At 35.6% G+C, this 20279-nt stretch overlaps 1 protein-coding gene across 8 annotated transcripts in view; it reads right to left on the bottom strand.

Moving 5' to 3' along the window:
* Positions 1-20279, bottom strand: part of PIAS2 (protein inhibitor of activated STAT 2) — an 85868-nt gene that overhangs the window by 15050 nt on the left and 50539 nt on the right. For all 8 annotated transcript variants that reach the window (XM_088019625.1, XM_088019622.1, XM_088019623.1 and 5 more), the window contains 6 exons: positions 17734-17868; positions 15466-15571; positions 13983-14056; positions 6623-6783; positions 4767-4900; positions 2952-3123 (listed from right to left, as the gene is read on the bottom strand). In XM_088019625.1, coding sequence (XP_087875751.1) covers positions 2952-3123; positions 4767-4900; positions 6623-6783; positions 13983-14056; positions 15466-15571; positions 17734-17868 — 782 coding nt within the window. The remainder of the gene's footprint in view (positions 1-2951; positions 3124-4766; positions 4901-6622; positions 6784-13982; positions 14057-15465; positions 15572-17733; positions 17869-20279) is intronic.

The following is a 20279-nucleotide window of genomic DNA, read 5'->3' as shown; positions in this document are numbered from 1 at the left end:
ACAAAGGTAAACTGCTGGAACACTGCTAGAGAGCAAATATTAGTATTCTAGACCATAAACTGGATCACTGAATTCATCATACTTGGCCCAGACTTAGATGTCTGAAAATGAGTTAACAGTTCAATAACTTGAATTTTTATCCATAAACCTGAAATCTCCTGTGTGCTCCCACTTTATCATACAAACATAAAAAAGATTTTTACCAATTCCTAATGAGTCTTAATCCACAGAAATAAATTATCTCTATATTTGCCTGAGTCTGTCTTTAGAATACCTTATTAGTGACAAAGTAATCATTCAGTGATTCAGGGAATGGGGTTGGGACATAGTATTTAGAATTATCTTATAATGTAGAAAAATATCAGAGGTTTTTCTAAAAGTCTTCGATTAAGGTGCCTGTCTCTTCTGATAGGTACTATATGACCACATTTAAGGACTAGAGTAGGTACTCAAGAAGAGACACTAGAAGGATTACCATCAAAATGTTAACAGAAGTTATGTCTAGGTGGAATGCATTCTACCTCTTGATTGTAAAACAACTATAAAACTGTTTTTAAGAACAATTCTAAGGGTGCCTGGGTGGCTCAGTCAGTTGAGCATCTGACTCTTGGTTTCGGCTCATGTCATGATCTCAGGGTTGTGGGATCAAGCCCCGAGTCAGGCTCTGTACTCAGCAAAGAGTCTGCTTGGGATTCTCTCTCCCTCTCTCCCTCTTCCCCCGCTCATGTGCACTTTCTCCCCCTTAAAAAAAAAAAAAAAAAATTTTTTTTTACTAAAACAAATACCTCTTTAAAAATAACTGCTTTCCAGAATGTAACTGAAAGAAAGTTTTCCTGGTTTCTCATTCTCTATTCTTTCTCATTTGCTTACTATCACTGACCAAGAAGTCCTACGATAAACTTAAACAGTAGAGGAAAATCATGAAAATTCTAGATGCTGAGCCACAAGACAGTATGAAAAGGATGACCAAGAACAAAACCAGAAAAGCATTAAGAGTTGGAAGGGATTACAGAGAGGATATAACCATAGCATGAGTCTCCACGACATCCACTGAAACAGGTGGCATCCAATCTACCTCAATACAGAAAATGTGATTTTAGCACAAAACATCAACTTTCCTAGCGTTCAGCTCCAATTGAGAGTCTTTCCATGTATCTTCCCCTCCACTGGATTTAGATCTCCCAAATATTATAACATAGAATAAACTTAATCAATGATTCCCTTTTAAGAACTACAAGATATTCACATATTCACTCACATATCACATATTCTCTTGCCCTGGCTTAACACCTTCAGTCCTTAGACCCATCCACCCATCATGCTACAGTATGCACTATTTACCACCCTGTTCCCATCTTCTCATGACCAATACTGACTAAAATGATATTACGAAAAAATCATCTAGCCTTAAACAGAATAAAACTAGTGTGGGTATATATCCTGGACACTATGCTTCTTTCATTAATGCAGCCTAAGAATAAATCAGCTTCAGTAAACCCTTCAAATCATTAAGTGAATTCTGATATTTCAAAGAGTTTCTATCAGGAATGGCTATTAATGAACTAAATACCTTTCCAGAATCCATTAAGATGACTATATAGTCATCCTTATGATACAATCCATTTTATCAATGTATTTCCTAATAATAAAGCATTCCTGGATGAACCCTACTTTGTGGTAATGGATACCATTTTAATATATAATTAAATGATTTCCTAAGATTGAATTTAGAATTTTCATTGGTCTTTCTAATGTGCGCCAGCTTCATTCTGCATGGTTGTTAACGTGTAAATCTCATTTGGGTATTAGGAATTAAGTTGACTTCATGGAATGAGCTGGGCAGCTATAACTTCTAGACTTTTTAAACCAAAATACACTGAGAGTATAATTCCATTTACATAAAATGTCTAGAACAGGCAAATTCATAGAGATGGTAAGAAGACGAACAGTTGCCTAGATCTGGGGTGTGAATGCAGATTAACTGCAAGTGAACATGAGAGAAGTTTACTATGTGTTAGAAATACTCTACAACTGAATTGTGATGATGAATGGGCAACTCCCTGAATTTACTAAAATCAATGAATTGGGCAACTTAATAGCTGAGATGGGAAAATTTTATGTCATATAAACTATACCCCAATAAAGCCATTAGAAAAAATAAGCGCACTGAGAGGCCCAAAGGACAAGACTGGCACACCCAAGTCTAATACAGTATGTTCATGGGATGTCAGGAAAATCCTCTGCTACTATCTTGCAGCTTCCAAAATTTCTAAGAAGCACCTGTTGTTAGATACTTAAAGCTATCACTTACTACATAAGACAGCAACAGCTTCTGCCATATGAGTCATAAAATCTACATGCTAGAACGCATTTACTTGACCACAGTTTGCCCTGGAGAGGATGAAATAGGAAGGCAACCAATTTTTACTGAGAGACTATCACATGCCTGACACTGAGCCTAAGCTTTCTCACTAGCTTATTGAAATCGGACAATCATCTTATGAAGTAGGTATTATTTAACCCCATTTTACAGAGCAGAAAAAGGAGCCTCACACAAGTATTTCAGTCAAGATCCCAGAACGAGTAAGCAATGGTATCAAAATTGGAATCCACACTTGTCAGATTCCCAATGCCACACTCCATTTTTACGCCAGGCTTATTCCTGTTGGTCTGTGATGCCAAATTTAGGTTCCAGAAAATGACAAAAAAGGATCAAATATGAAATACTTAGACATGAGAAGAGTTCAACTCTCACTTCCCAAAGATGTTAATAATTTCTTCATCAGAATTTTCTCCTTTAAACAAGGTGCTCTCTTGAAAATATTTCAACTAAACAAAGGCAAATGAAAATAGCCTTCTATGGTTATGCAACTCTCAAAGAGACATTTACAAACCTGTACCAAGAACAGTTCCAAGTGTAATAAACAATAGTGAACTATAAATTAACAAACCCTTTGGTTGGGCTGCTTTGTGTTTCTGACATAAAGATGCATTTCCTTTTGGCAGGAGGGTCTTCCTCTTCATCAGAAGAGCTTTCTATTGTTAGGTCAATAACATCCACTTTCTTCTTGCTTGTCTCATTGGCTACAGTCACTGAACAAGGCTTACTGAGGACACCTGAACCTGATGTAAGGAAGAGAAGTAAAAGAAAAAAAAATAAAGGTGGGACACACATAAACTCTAACCATAAGTCTTAACTGTGCAGCAAGTCCAGGAGAATATACAGCCAGGAAAGCCACATACTCTGCCCACTGGATAGAGACTAACTCCTTAACTCCACACATTGGTCTGTAAAGTGCTTACCTGGGGAGAAAGAGTAAGCTCTATGCCTTGCCAGAGGGTCAACAAAGCCTCCTTCGGAAAGCATGCTCTTATGTCCCCAGTACTGCCAAAGGATTTGCTCAGATCCTGGTGCTCACACTTGTCTCCCCAGGTTAGCAGTCATTTTATGGACAGCAGAGGGTTAGGGATCCAATCTCCAGCCACAGGCAAGAGTATGTGGCTTCAAAAGCTGTGTATTCTCACAGATGTGTGGCACTGTTAAGTCAGAATCGAATACTTAATTCTAGCAAAGCAATGGTACTCATGTCAGAGACTGTATAGGCCCCTCACCATAAGCCAGAACTTGGTAAAAATTTAAAACCTTGATGATGAGCTGAAAAAACTCCAAACTTCTCATTTAAGTTATTCAGACATTTAAAGCTTTTCTTAGCAACTATCTATTAATCACTTAGGTCCTCCTTTCTGCCGACATATACCGTATGTTAACTCACCATAGAAATTACATTATGCACTGTAAACTGTTTAACACAAAACTAATCCTGGCGGATAATGGAAAAGCAGCAGCTAATCAACTAAATCACTATTCTTCCCAAAGATGAGGGAAACCTTGATCATTCTACCTATAGGTTCAGTAACAGTCACAGGAGAATGAAATTTTTTAAGTAGGTTCCATGCCCAATGTGGGGCTTGAACTTAAGACCTTCAGATCAAGAGCTGCTTGCTCTACCAAATGAGACAGCCAAGTGCCCCAGGAGAATGATTAATACTAACATGAATCTTTTGCTTTTTACTCTGAGTACCCATTATTCATTACATTGTTAGAACGTCAAATATAATCAGCACAAAACTTAAATGCAGTGAGTGGACTATGTCAGATAAAAAGAAAACTTTAGGTTCACCTACAGGTTTCAATTACTGTAATTGCCCTTAGTTTCCCCACTCAGTGTGGATGGATATAGGGAGTTGACGACTGAGTATACATCCTAGGTAACCAAGACAATGGTCAAATTCCTTCCCACAAAGAAATGGAAACAATCTGTTCACTTTTTTAGCAACTAATCTGTGAGCACCTGCCCCCACACTCCAATGATGGATTCTGTGGCCTCTCTAAGCACACCTCCACTTGCAGTTCCCCCAAAAGGTACCCTAAAAACGATCCTGAAAAACCGTCCATAAAAATGTCATTTATAACTTTTAATTTTGTAACAAACACCATATATTAAAATAATTTTAGATGATTGCTTCCTTTACTTTACACATTTACTTTACAAGATACTATGAAAAAGCTAATTATAAGATGGTATAAACTTTAGCACATTTCTTAAGGAAAGAGTAAAAATCATTTCGGGGAAATTACATATGTAACAAATGATCAAAAGATAAAGTTCGCAAACTGAGTTCCAAATGTAGTTCTAGTGGCCAAAGTTAACGATAAAGACAATGTTGTCTCATTGCTTTGCTCTCTGTGGCCATTCTGCACATACTTTCTATTTTTGTACACGGCTGGCTGGACAATTTCATAGCTTCTTTCTTCGGTCTCATTGGACACCAAGTGCCATCCTCTTGGAATTTGATCTCATCCACATCAGAACAGTCATTGAGAATTTCCATAAAAAGCCTATAAACCAATTAAGAAGTAAATAAATGTAATCAACGGCTTTGTTCAAAGGTGAACTAATAAAGTAATACATATACTGCCCTGGAGACAAAAGTAATGCTATCTGACATTTTGTTTTGGTGTTTCAATACTTCACATTTGTTTACATTATTACATCCCCTTCCTCCTAGGTTTTAGATCTTTAATGAGCAACATAAGTGACTTACTGAGTATCATCTAAGAAATCAGTGACTAAACAGAAAGAAACCTAGAGCCTCGTAACTGGGATTGGCAGTAAAGAACAACCTCCAACATAACATATAAAAACAAACATAAGCAGGGGCACCTGGGTGGCTCAGTCGTTAAGCGTCTGCCTTCGGCTCAAGTCATGATCCCAGGGTTCTGGGATCGAGCCCCGCATCGGGCTCCCTGCTCCGCGGGAAGCCTGCTTCTCCCTCTCCCACTCCCCCTGCTTGTGTTCCCTCTCACGCTGTCTCTCTCTCTCCTCGTCAATTAAATAAATAAAATCTTTAAAAAAATAAGCAAATATAATAAAGGTTGTTATATAAAAAATAATTTATAAGCTTATTATCAAGAAAAAAGGATCATGAGGTAGGGAAAAGGAGGATTAGGGACATGTAAAAGTCTCAATAAATTTAAAATAACTGCATACAACTATGTTCTATACCCATAATGAAATTTGAAATCATCTTCAGAAAAATATGTGGAAAATGCCCAAATATTTGGAAACTAAAAACCAATGAGACAAAAAAAACCCCAAAAAACATAAAAACACAAATTAGAAGTATTTTGAATGGAATGAAAATATGGAAATGGAATAATGAATTTTCATAATAATGAAAATATGGAAATATGGAAATGGAATTAAAAAATGAATATGGAATATAGCTAAATCAGTACTTGGAAGAAAATTTAAAGCACTAATCTTTCTATATTAGAAAAGGACTCAAATCAATAACCTCAGCTTCTACCTAAATGAAACCAGAAAAAGAGCAAATTAAAATGAAAGTAAACATGAAAAGGGAAATAACAAAGAAAAGAAATAGAAAAAAGAAAAATCAATGAAAACAAAAAGCTGGGACTTTAAGATCAATAAAATTGACAAACTTCTAGTCACACTAAGGTTGAAAAAGAAATAGATAACCTGAGGAAATCCACGTATATTAAAGAAAATGAATTTGTAGTTAAAAACTCTACCACAAAGAAAGCCCCAGTCCCAAACATCTTCACTAGGGAATTCTATCAGATATTTGAGGAGACAGGATATCACCACTTCCCAACTCATTTGTATGAGGCCAGCATTACTATGGTATTAAAAGGAGACAAAGAGGGCGCCTGGGTGGCTCAGTGGGTTGAGCGTCTGACTCTTGGTCTCGGCTCAGGTCATGATCTCATGGGTCGTGGGATTAAGCCCCATGTAGGGCTCCGTACTCAGCACAGAGTCTGCTTGAGAGATTCTCTCTCTCTCCCTCTCCCTCTGCCTCTCTCCCCACCCCAACCCACGCTCATGCTCTCTCTCTAAAATAAATAAGTAAATAAAATCTTAAAAAAAAAAAGACATTAAAAGAAAACAACAGACCAATATCCCTTGTGAATTTAACAAACCCCACAGTACACAAACCCAACAATAAATAAAAAGGGTAACACGATGCTAGACTAAAATTTATATGAGGCTGTACTGAATGTTTACATAAGCTAACACTTACATTGGGATATACTTACCCATCTAAAATTAGACTTTCATAGGCTGCTTTTTTGTCACACACAGGGCAGATCCAGGTGGGCTTCTTCTCATTCATTTGCAGATAAAGGGCAGCATCAAAACACTGTAGATGTGTACAAGTCACTGCACGGCATGGGATTGTCAACCTCATTTTCCCTAACTACAGGACAGGAAAGACAACAGGGAGAAACCTTTCAGAAAAGAGAATAAAGCCGCAAAGGCAAGAGTCATTCATTAGAGTCTGAAAAGATCCTACAGAAGATCAAAATGAATAAAAAATTCAAACCAGAATTTATCTCCATCAAGACTGCTACCCATTTTATTTGTATTCACTGACTGCCCTATGACTTTTAAAAGCCCATTTCACTTTTTTAAAATAATTGACATGTAAATTCACAGGTAGGAAAAACTGTCTCTTTCTTACCTGTTCCGCTATGTAGAGGGAACCACTGTTACCCATCTCTTACATGTACTTTCACTGATACTCTACGCATAACCAAGTATGTATTTTAAAAATTTTTCCAGAAATGGTGGCATACAATACACACAATTCTGTACCAACTGTCACATAATACTTGGTGATTGTTTCATATATATCAGTACACAAAATTCATATATATATCAGTACACATACCACGATATGAAGGTATCATAACTGATATGAAGTATATGATACAAAGGATCATTATTTAACTAGTATCCTGCCCTAGTGATGGACGTTTAAATTATTTCCAATCTTTTATGACTACAAATCATGCTGCAATAAATATCTATAGGATAAACTCCTAGAAGTGACATTTTTGGATCAAAGGGAAAGTGCATTTGTGATTTCTGTCACACTGACAAAATATCTTCCACAGAAGTTATCTACCTGCTGATTTATGCATATACTTGTATCAATGTGCTTGGTTCCCCTCAACCTTGTCAACATAGTGCTATAATTCACTCTGATCTCTGCCAACCTGATAGGTGAAAAATGCCCCATTATAGCCGTGAACTGTATTTGTCTTAAAATTTTAAGTTGAGCTTCTTTTTTACTTCTGAGAGCCATTTGTGTTTCTAAGAACCGTCTATTCAAAATCTTTTCTCATTTTCCATTTGGTTGTTAGTCTTTGGTTATCTATCTACAGAAGCTCTACATTAAGTCAGCCTCTTATAAATGATATGAACGGCAAATGTATTTTTCACTTATGAAAATTTTTTGCATATAATCACATGTGCTGATATTCCAATATATTTTTATATAACTATAGTGCTTTGTTCAATTCTTATTCCAATTGGTAGAGGTATACCAACATCAGGACACACCCAGATTAGATTAAGTCTTTCTGTATAGCCTTTCAACAGCCCTCCCTATATATTTCCTTGCAGAAAATACCTGTTTATAACCAGCTCTGTGTTATTCTGATAGAAAATCTGTTCCTCCCACTAGACTCTAAGCTCCACGAGGACAAGGTCCATGTCGCTGTTCACCATGGTAATCCAACTGTCACAGCACAATACCGAGAATGCAGCATGTGCTCAGTATTTGTTGACCAGATGATAGAACAAATACAGACAGACTAAAAAATGGCAAAGGGAAAGAAAGGGAAGAAGGATGGACTCCTTTACAAGCACTATAAAGTCTAGAAAAATTCACAGCAAAATTACACTGTTAACTTTGCCTGAGGGGTAGGATTTTTAGAATGCCCCTGTTTGGTTCCCCCCCCTTTTGGTTTATCTATAATTTCTTTCTTCTAAAAATGAACATTTGCTTATTTCATAATTTAAAAAATTAATTTAGCCAAGTTGTCACCACAGCAATAACTATTGTTTGTATAGTTCTACTTACATGGAAGGCACAATGTTGATGATTTTATATTATAAAGTGACACTTTATATATATATAAAAATATATATTTATATATTATATATATTTATATAAAACTGCGCTGTATGATTGATCTAGATTATCATCCCCCCCCCACCCCAAGAACACTGAGGCACAATGACTATCATTACAAAGTTAGAAAGTGGCAGAGCCAATATCTGAACCGAGCAGCTCTGGCTCCAGAGTCCATACTCTTATCACTGTGCTATACTGTGTTTAACTAAAATTCTAAAAGGGATCTTCTAAGTTACAGCGATTCATGCAAGTACATAGCACAACAGAACTCATTATTTAAGACAGAAAAAAAGAATAGAACCTGAGGCAATTTTTCTTCTTACGATATTTGTTTCTGTATTTTCCCTTCCTTTAATAACAAATTATCTCCAAAGTCATGTGGAATCTTACTGGGAGCTAAGGATTTTTACCTACATTTCACAGAATTCTAACAGCCCTATGACTGCAGAAAGACTAGTATCTGTTATTTCTGCTTTTGAAATGAAGATGCTGAGATGACGTGAGGCTACAAACACGCTCACTGAGACCCAGCTGGTGGAGCTAACACAAACGCCAATGTTTTTTGCTTCCATGAGGATCCTCCTAGTTTTACAACAACACATGGTGCTGGTTCTTGGTTTCAATTATCTACCTTTTCCTATTTTGCTAAGAGTTCTAGTAGGAATTGATGCTGACTAAACACCTATTTAGCCCCCTAATGAGATGACTACAGGGGTTTCCCACACCCTTTCAATTATTAATACAAATAATTTTCACAGGTTTTCTAAAATCAAACCATACTTGCATTCCTAAGAGGTATCCTTTTGTTATCACGTATTATTCTTTTAAAATACTGGATTCTTTTTAAAGTACTGGATTCTACTGGCTAGTGTTTTACTTAGGAATTTTTCTTCATTGCTTTTTATTTGGAAACAACCTAAATAATCACTAAAAAAGGTAGAACAAGTTAATTTACACCATACCCAATCAACAAAATACCTATAGTGATTAAAATAAGACATATCTACAGATATTAATAGTTAAGATATACTGTTAATTTTATAACAGTAAACCACAGAATAGTATATGTAGCACAATACAATTTTTTCCAATAAACACATGATTATAAACATAAACTTCAATCTAGAAAGATATATTTCATACTATTAGTAATATTACTTCTGAGTAATAGTACCTCATCAATTTAAAGTTTTAATGTTCTATTTGAATAATTTTATAATAAGGTAGGTAATATTAGTCAATTTCCGTAATTTGTTTCTTTTAAATAATGCTCTAACTCGGACTACTATGGTTTTTTTTGGGGGGGGGCTACTAGTTCTCATACCTTTGGCTTCAGAGTGCCTTCACACTCTTAAAAATTGAGAATCTCAAGGACTGTTTATGTATATAGGTTATATTTGCCAATATTTATTGTAGTAGAAATTAAGGCGAACATTTTTAAAACATAAGAATTCACAAAAACACACACTACATCAACCCTCGGAGCACATCACCAACATTCAGGTAATCCCTATTAAACAACACTACCTACTCATGAGGGAAATGAGAGCAAAAAAGGGACAAACTGCATCCTAGTATTATTTTAAAAATAGCTTTGACTGGGGCGCCTGGATGACTCAGTCAGTTAAGCGTCTGCCTTCGGCTCAGGTCATGATCCCAGGGTCCTGGGACCGAGCCCCACATCAGGCTCCTTGCTCTGCGGGGAGCCCGCTTCTCCCTCTCCTCCTTGCTTGTACTCTCTGTCTCTCCTTCATTCCCTCTCAAATAAATAAATAAAATCTTTAAAAAAAAAATAGCTTTGACTTTGTGAACCTCGTCCAAGAGTCTCAGGGGCCCCCAAGTATCCCTGAGCCAGGCTTTGAGAACTTGTTTTTCTTCTTCTTCAGTGTCGCCTTCATCTCTCCTCTCACTGCCTTAGAATTTCCACAACATACAGAACTGAAAACATTCACAACTATGGAAGTTGCTGATCCTCAGTTTAATCCTAGTGTCTTACAAGAGTTAATGAGCATTTCCCAAGTTAAAAAAACCGTTTATTACCAACTGGCCAAATCTGATCAATTTCCTAATACTGATTATGGTGTGTCAATAAAAGAAGTTTTGTATATTGTTAAATTCTATTTAGTCAGATAATGGATGGATGGATGGATGGATGGATGGATAAAAGAAATCATGCCTAACCAATGCAACACCTTTTTTGATTTTGTTTTTTAAGTTTTTACTTAAATTCCAGTTAACATACAGTGTAATATTAATTTCAGGAGTACAATATAGGTGATTCAACACTTCCATACGTTACTTGGTATGCATCACAAGTGTCCCCCTTAATCCTCATCACCCATCCCCTCTGGTGACCATCAGTTTGTTCTCTATAGTTAAGAGTCTGTTTCTTGATTTGTCTCTCTCTTTTTGTCCCTTTGCTCATTTGTTTTGTTTCCTAAATTCCATATATGAATGAAATCATATGGTATTTGTCTTTCTCTGATATTGCTTAGCATAATACTCATGCTCTATCCATCTCATTACAAATGGCAAGATTTCATCTTTTTTATGGCTAATATTCCTGTGTGTGTGTGTGTGTGTGTGTGTGTGTGTGTACGTACACACACACATATGTATACATCTTCTTTATCCATTCATCAGTCAGTGGACACTTGGGTTGCTTCCATAATTTGGCTATTGTAGATAATGTTGCTATAAACATCAGAGTGAAATGTTATGCATAGAGTTCCTAAACTGATTTTCACTTTACTGTAGCCTAATTAGTATCTATGTAAATTAAGAAAGAATGTATATAGTAAAAATGGCCCAAATCAGTGGTTCCAAACTATATGAGTCAGAATCTTAAAAGATAAAATCAAACCTAGCTCCCTTTTCTATCCCCCAGCCACCCAGCCCATCTCTACAGGACAGACAGAAAATCACTAGCTGATTATCACTAAGATAGAACCCCTGTGTAAAATTCAGACACTGTGTTCAGAAATATAATTAGTCGTCAGATCCCTCCCTCAAGAACGACTGTAAAATTGCCTTCCATTGGTCCCAAGGATAGAGGCTCTGGACTGTGCTCCCCACTACCCAGACTCATGTCTACTCTAAATCATTTTACAAACATACTGTGAAATAGAACAAACACTTCTTCCACTACCTTAAAGCTGTCATTTCTCTCATTTCTGCCTCCTGATCCCAGGGTTCACCTCTATCCTTCCAAATGCTTCTGATCCTCTCTGTGCTTCTCTATTTCCTAGCACCGCACCAGATCCAGTGTTACTTCCACAGCCAGCAGGCTGCACTCCTTTCTGCTCTCTTCAACTAATACTGGTATTATCTCCTCCTCAAAAACTCCTCTCATCATCTAACTTCTGTCATCCATCTGTTAAATTTGATCAAAACATCTGGTGTTCTAATTAACATATATCATATACTATAGTTAGCTTCAACTTCGTGTTAACACTACTACAGCCTGAAAAGTACCACTTACTCTTTTCTTAGAAAGTGCTGAAAAAATCAGGTAGGATGATTTTTTTCAAAAAGCTCAAAAGACAGTCTGCAAAACAGACTTAGTGAAAAGGAACTGTTCTCTATTTTTATATAGAAGGAATCCTAACCACTCTGATAGGCCACTTTCACTATTTTGAAAATCTGAGAGTCCATTAGTATGTTAGTCCATCGTGTTTTGTTTGGGTTGTTCTCATACAGAATAGCAGTGTTTGAAGAAAAAAAGGAAAAAAACAAGTGCCAAGAAAACAAGACAGAAAATGGAATCATGCAACCGTTAGAACTCCTTAGGTAAGCTATACAGGAGCACTTTATTCCTGACAGAATAGTCTGCTACTAAAACATAAAGGTAATGTGAGTTCCCTTCCCATGCAGGGACTGTGCCTAGAATATAGCCAGCAATTAACATTTGCTTAACATACTAGGGTTTTAAACTGTAAGAAAACTGTCAATATTCAACTGTTTTTAACCAAAAAATGGCGATTTCCTGTGTTTCAATTTAACATCAATTTTAACACGAGAGGGAGGAAAAGGGTAATGTGAAGACACTCAAAAGAACTCAGGCCTCAAGGTTTGCACACAGCATGGGGGTAGAAGAGGAGGTCCTGGGTCCAAACACAAGCCCTCTAAGGCCTCTGCCACCACTTCAGGGCATTCTCTGCTGGGACTGCAGACCTTCTCTCTGCGTCTGGTAACTACAGGTTCCCCATTTCTAAGCAATCCCAATTTCATGCATTTCTATTCCTTTTCAATAAATCTAAGTTAGTTCAAGTTAATGATAATAAAGAAATAAATTCAGAAAGAAAGAGATCTGCAAACATCACTTTCCAGGGTGAAAGAGAGGTGGACTTCTAACTAAGATAACATATTTTAGCCCAATTTGGTATTATGGTATATTGTTAAGGTAACTGGAATAATGTCAGAAGACCAAAGTTTTTACCCTTGTTCTACTACTAACTGTGAGGTGAGTTATCCAACCACTTTTAGTCCCAGTTTCCTCATCTACAGGATGGGAACAACTCTTCCCCACAGGTCTGCCAGGACAGTTAACTTAAGAAGCACATCACAGGAACTCAACAAATTATTCCTTTCTCTCTCCCTCTCTCAGACACAATTCTCTCTCCATTTAAATACTGTACATTTCTCACAATGGTGGCTGGTCATGAGGTGCCCCCAAAACTACATTCCTGATTCCGTGACTTTTCTCATAAAGTTCCTCACATCTGGTAAAGGGTCCCCTCCACCAGTACCGATTTCAAAGAAGCCTTCATCCACTATTCCTGACCTCTCCCATCTCTTTGGTACTCGCAAGGTTACATCTGGTATGTATGTCTTCCCTTTCTCATGTGAGTTAGTTTTCTCTCTCAAAGTAGACTATTAACTTTCTGACAACTTATCAAGTCCTCAGTATTTCCTCCCAAAATTAGCTCAGTAACAAGCACACAGGAGGATCTGAGAGTTGCTGACTGATTTCCACCCCGTAGTTTCTATGCAAAGAGACATAAATTACTATGCAATTTAGAAGTATATTACAAACAGATTAAGACATCTCAAACATTCTAATTCATTAAACCAGACCCATCAATTAGCATTTATTAGGTGATAGTAATTTTATTGCTATTTTTCAATACAGTTTATATTCTGATAAAAGGAACCAACTCTCTATTCTCCCTGTATGCTTACTATTAGCTGTGGATTATCTACAGCAAAAAACTGTGACAGACTATTCTGAACATAAAGCTCTCTTCCCCCTTCGATACAATGTCCTTTTAAGGTCTCTCCTTGCTTAGTCATTTTTTGAAGAACATGTGCTTTCTTTAGAATTATATTTAATCATTAAAATTCCTGAATGGGAAAATGACAAAAGTTCAAAATTCTATCATAAGGTTATCATTCATTTCCACACTTACTTATATAGGAAAACAAGTCATTTACAAAAAGTGAAATACCCCAGAGTGTTTTGTTTCTTTACTTACAGGGCACATCAAGGATACCCGAAGGCTAGTTGTAGCAATTTCACTATCAGGATCTGCAGTAAGTTTTTCTTTAACTTTAAAAAGAAAGAAAAGGAATTTAAAAAAATTTTTAATGAACTGTGATATTCTGAAAAGAATTATAGAAATATATATCATCTTATTCAAAGTTTCCCAAACACTTTGAGTAGGTCAAGAAACTATAAAAAGAAAACAAAAAACCCCCAAAATGTTGAATATTAATGTGAAAACACAATCATACTTCCAGTATTAGGTTAAAGAACTATAAACTTGCAAACTCTAGATCACATGTTTAATTGAATTTTTTAAATTTCTTTTTAAAAGTAAAACTGCAGGTAAGGAAGAGTTGCAAAACAGAAAGCTGTATAAGACTGAAGAACAATACAACAATTGGGAAAGGAACCTGGAAAGGAGCTGTACTCGGAGCTTCAATGCTTTCCTCACATACACTCAGGACTTTTTATTGGGGGTATTGGTTGTTTCCAACAACTATTAAATTTGTAAACCGAAAAGGCCAAATATTCTTATACTTCCTTTGACAACTGAAAACTACAATAGATGTGCACATAATGTCTCTGCAATTTGATTTACCAGATAATGTATGCAAGTTACGGTCTCTACAAGTTTATAAATATATGCACGGCCTCTAGGTGCCTAATACTCAATTCAACACCATTATAGAGAAAAGGCAAGGAAATGGGAAACTGGAACTGCAGCAGGGCTAGAAAACGGAAGGAAGCGCTTCCTTGGCTTCCGGCTCTAGGCAGGAACATCGCTACTCTGCTGTTTAAGGAGATGAGAATGGTTTAAATACAAGAAACGCAACACCATTTAAAGAACCCTACTTGGCTCCCTTTTCGTACTGTAGATCCTTTTCTCCTTTCTGGTTCATTCAATGGTATGGGAGGTAGTTGGGAGAAAAATATTCTCTTTCCCAGAAAAATGTCTTGTTCAATTAAATTAAGTTACTGAATTATTTACAGTTTGGGTTAGACTTTTTTCTCTATTATTATACATTATGAAAGCAAAGTTCAAAATAAAACTTGAGAAGGCAAATATTGTTGATAGATAAAACACTTTTTCTGCAACACGAGCTTCTTCATTTAGAATTTTTTAAAATGTACATTCTATTACACACTGGAGGTTCTGAAGACTTCTATTTCCTATTCGCAAATCAACATATGCATCAAAATTACCATCAACCTGACATTTACCTAAATAAGTTTTCATGAAAAAGCCAAAAATCAGACTAGTTGGGATTTAAAACTGATCCTTGGGAGTGATTTCTAAGAAGCGTTTTTCAATTTATAGGGCTCTGTTCTTAGAGTATTTTTAACTCAAAATTCATTTTAGGTTTTTAAATAATTCTTCCCAAATTATTCCTGTATTAATGTATATTTGAGGCTTTTTTTTTTTTTTTTCCATTAAAGCATCTCATATGCTCAGTCTTAGAAACATTACTTACTTAGTGCTCTGGAATGATCAGGGTTTCTAATACCTTTCATTTTTAATCTCTGTAATAACATGGCTGATGTGAGCTGTCGTACAAGATATACAGACATGGAGTAATTCTACAAAGAAAGATAATCTGTATTAAAGATGAGAGATAATAGTCTATTTACATAAAATACTTGTCTAAGAAACTCCGGTTTCGAAAAATAACATTCAAAATAACTTTCACAGGAAGGTCAAGGACTGGGAAGGGAACAAAATCAACTCAGCTATTTTAGGGAAGATAAAACTCGATCATATTAAAGGTATTTCTCAATCACTTATCACTTTAAAACATCCATGTGAAAGATAACATATCTTAGATCAGTAGTTTTCAAACTGTGTTTCTAATTTAGCAAAACTAATTGTCCTAGGGCCATCATGGTATGAATGAGAATGTACCCTGCCATGCCCTCTTCTAACTAAAATTGTTCTGTTTTCATGTAATGGAACTGTCAACAATATTTTCACTGAAGAATGGGTTCCATTACAGAAAGTTCAAACACCAGTGGTCTGAATTAACATTTCAAATCCAGAGTTCCAAAGTTCTAATTCTGGCAGAAGAGACCACCTCATACATGGCCTTGAGCTAATAATCCTCAAATGAACCCAATATCGGCTTTCTTCTGAGAAAAACTTCGACAAATTAATTCCTGTTTCCAAATGCACATTAGGGAAGGAACAGTTACTGTAGTATTTAAGACACATGAAGAAATGATAAAAAAAAAAAAGACAAGGCCAGAAAATAATAGCATCCAATCCCATACCTCTTAGATCTGGCACAAAGGAACCTTCGTTAGCTATTTATAGAGCTATGAAGAGATGAAATAGAATTTTACCTACATGCTAAAAATCTATCTTACTATTTTACTACATATATTCATTCAATTGATCCTCAATAAACAAAACACTTTTAATAGTTACCAAGCCAAATATTATGTCATTTTTAATGTCCTGCAACAGTCTTTTAAGTATCTGAATACTCAATATAGTATGCAAATTTAAAGTCAATCATTTTAATTACAAGGAAAGAATATTATTCCCATTACAGGGCAAAAAACCCTGCCAGGTCTTCAATGTCTACAATCATTTACTCAAAAATCTGTAAGTTAATAATTACTTCAAAAAGATATATTCTTCTATTCAAATTCCTCCCATAAGCTTTAAAGCATTAATACCTGCTCATTTAACAATGTTCCTTGCATTTGCAGGTAATACCCATTCTCAAGATTTTACTTATCTTTAAGTAGGCCTCAGGAAATTAAGCAATTTTGCTAAAATCAAACAGTGTCTAACTTGGGACTAAATCAAGATTTTCTAAATCCTTCAGTTTGTGCAAATGAAAAATATTAGGAATCAGTGCCCTATGATAATACAGAGAAGTTACGGTAAAAATTCAAAACAGAGAGCTCAAGAAAACAATCATTAGAGAGACAGTAATATTTTTATAGTCCAAATAGTAACACAAAGATCTTTATGTCCAGTTCTGCAACTGCCTGGGTATTACAACCAAAAAATTCCTGCTACAAACATATGACTCAATTTCTCTGTCCATAAAACAGGACTATTACCCTTTATCTCAATGAAATAGCAAGATTAAAAGTTGGTGTTCAGATTAACTGAAATCTCTTTTGACATTCTATTATTTCTATATATAAACAAATAGTTCTAAAACAGAAATCCTGTGTTGTATGAGTCAGTATCCCATAACTGACAGAACACATTTAAGACTAAGAATCAGTAGAAAGCCCAAGTTCATCAACCTAAAGGTACTGGAAAAATAATGTAATTCTAAATAAATATTTTCATATGAGATTCCCACATTATCTGAAATAACAGCTGTTCATGTAAAAGCTGGAACAGATTATTTCCAACCACATTTAACCATTTTCCTCAAAGCCTATAAAGCTTTGTCCCTCTTCATAAATACATAACATTACCCAAGTTTCCAGTTTCTTAAAACACTACTTAAACACATACATAAACAATTGTGATTAAGAATTTCCTTAAGAAATACTGTAATTACACTCACTTCTTTTCCAAGAAAATAAAGAGATGACATTCAGGAAATCTTAAACTTTTTAACCCTAAGAATCTCTACATCTCCACCCCTGAATTGAAAATTACTGCTTCTCAGAAATGACAATCAGAAGACTAACAAGTTAGAGCTAGTAGCTTGAGCTAAGAAAAGACAAATCAACTCCTAGTGAGATCACTTTCATGCTACCCAGAAAGTCTTTACCTTTCCGATTTCTGATGCCCAAGAAATGGAAATCTGGTTTGGCACAGCTGAAGATAACCTAACTAAAGATGTAATATTCAAAGGGCGTCCAGGGCGCTTCTGTTCAATCCCATTTTTAGGTGGTGGTGCATAGCCCTAGAATCATAAGAGGAAAAAACAATTTTAAAATCTCTGTCAGGGAATCAAACATTTTCTCCAAGATAGATACACATTTGCCTAATTTCTGTTACATAGATCCGATACATATTCTTATTTTATCCTGGAAATCACACAATCTTCATCCTAAGGTCACCAATCCAGAGAAAAAACTGACCTTTTAAAAAACACTACATTTCACAAGTTCAGAAAGTACCAAAAAAAAAAAAAAATCCATGGTCCACCATTAAAATTAAAGATACTAACATCTTGCCATACAATGAATCTTTTCCTTTTTATAAATGATAAAGTTGCACCTCTTTGTATTGATTCATCGTAGGAGCTCCTATTCAAAATGCATTCAAATACTGGGGATGGGAAAGAGGGAAAACGAAGTTTGGGGATTAAAGAACAAATTAATGCAAAAATAAATTACTGGGACATCAAAATAAAAAGCTTCTGCACCACAAAGGAAGCAATCAACAACACTAAAAGATAACCTAGTGAGTGTAAGATATTTGCAAATGACATACCTGATAAAGGCTTAGTAACCGAAATATATAAAGAACTTACACAACACTAAAAAAAAACAAACAAAAACAAAAACAAAAAACCTCCCAAATAATCCAGTTAAAAACTGGGCAGAAGACATGAACAGACATTTCTCCAAAGAAGACATACACATGGCCAAGAGATAAAAGAAAAGATGCTCAACATCACTCATCAGGGAAAGGCAAATCAAAACTACAGTAAGATATTACCTCACACCTGTCAGAATGGCTAAAATCAAGAACACAAACAACTGTTGGCGAGGACGTGGAGAAAAAGGAATCCTTGTGCACTGTTGGTGGGAATGCAAACTGCTGCAGCCACTGTGGAAAACAGTATGGAGGTTCCTCAAAAAATGAAAAACCAAACTAGCCTACAATCCAGTAATCGCCTTAGTAGGTGTTACTCAAAGAATACAAAAACACTAATTCTAAAAGATACATGCACCGCTATGCAGCATTGTTTACAATAGCCTAATTACGGAAACAGCCCAAGTGCCCATAAATAGATGAATGGATACAGAAGAGGCGGTATATACATACAATGGAATATTATTCAGCCATTAAAACAAGGAAATCTTGCCACTTGCAACCACATGGAGCTAAAGAGTGTAATGCTAAGTGAAGTAAGTCAGAGAAAGACAAATACCATATGATTTCACTCATATGTGGAATTTAAGAGATAAAACAAAGGGGAAAAAGAGAGACACACCAAGAAATAAAGACGCTTAACTATAGAAAACAAACTGATGGTCACCAGAGGGGAGGGGAGTGGGGGGACAGGTGAAATAGATTATAGGAATTAAAGAGTATGCTTCTCATGATGAGCACTGAGCAATGTACAGAATTGTTGAATCACTATATTGTACACCTGAAGCTAATATAACACTGTGTTAACTACACTGGAATTAAAATTTAAAAACTTAGTAATATTTTTTAAAAATAATAAAAATAAAATGTATTATAGTTTATGGGGAAAAAAACAAATTAATGAATTTCAAAGGAATTATTGAAGTCTTTTGAATGCTTTCTCTCCAAGTAGAAGAGAAATTGTCATTTTTAAAACCAGATCATGTTAACAAAGAACAATCAGTATTTCAATTGGCATTAAATTAGCTTGATGGCTGTAATACTGATATTTATGCTTTACTTTTTCTAATCATTATTTGTTTTAAACAGCAAGTGTACTCATTTTTGATTCACATTACATCCAATTCTCAATTACCAAAGACTTCTCAGTTTGTAATGTTCAAAACTAACATATTTTTTAAAAGATATTATTTAATTTGTCAGCGAGAGAGCACAAGCAGGAGGGGGCAGCAGACAGAGAGAAAAGCAGGCAGAGGGAGAAGCAGGCTCCCCACTGAGCAAGGAGCCTGAAATGGAACTCAGATCCTAGGACTCTGGGATCATGACCTCAACCGAAGGCAGACGCTTAGCCAACTGAGCCATCCAGGTGTCCCTAATATAATAATTTTTAGAAAATTAAAATTTCTTAGCTGTGAAAACATCTATGTATTGAAAAGCAGATACCATATTTCACCGAATCTAAAATCCCACTGATGTAACATAACTGTGTACCACTGAGAAGGAAAAAAACACTCAGTTAATGATACAACCTACTTATCATATCACTACTTATTCCTGCATGCATAGCAAAGAAATATAAGCAAAATGAACCGGCTAACATATTCCTTTTAAATATACAGAAAATTCTTCTGAATCACTTTTCACTCAGTCATCAATGCGTATGTTTCATGGTATCTCCCTAAATGCCACTAAGAGCTCTGGAGATACAAGGATTTCTTAAAACTATATTCTACTCCACTAGCGTCACTCAGATTTCCTTGCAGATCACTGACA

The sequence above is a fragment of the Eumetopias jubatus genome, unplaced genomic scaffold (assembly GCF_037043125.1).
Source record: "Eumetopias jubatus isolate StellerSeaLion01/CBP00866 unplaced genomic scaffold, mEumJub1_p1.0 scaffold_16, whole genome shotgun sequence".
In the NCBI taxonomy this organism is placed as follows: domain Eukaryota; kingdom Metazoa; phylum Chordata; class Mammalia; order Carnivora; family Otariidae; genus Eumetopias; species Eumetopias jubatus.
The sequence above is the reverse complement of the archived record's forward strand: the minus strand, read 5'-3'. Positions and strand labels throughout refer to the sequence as shown.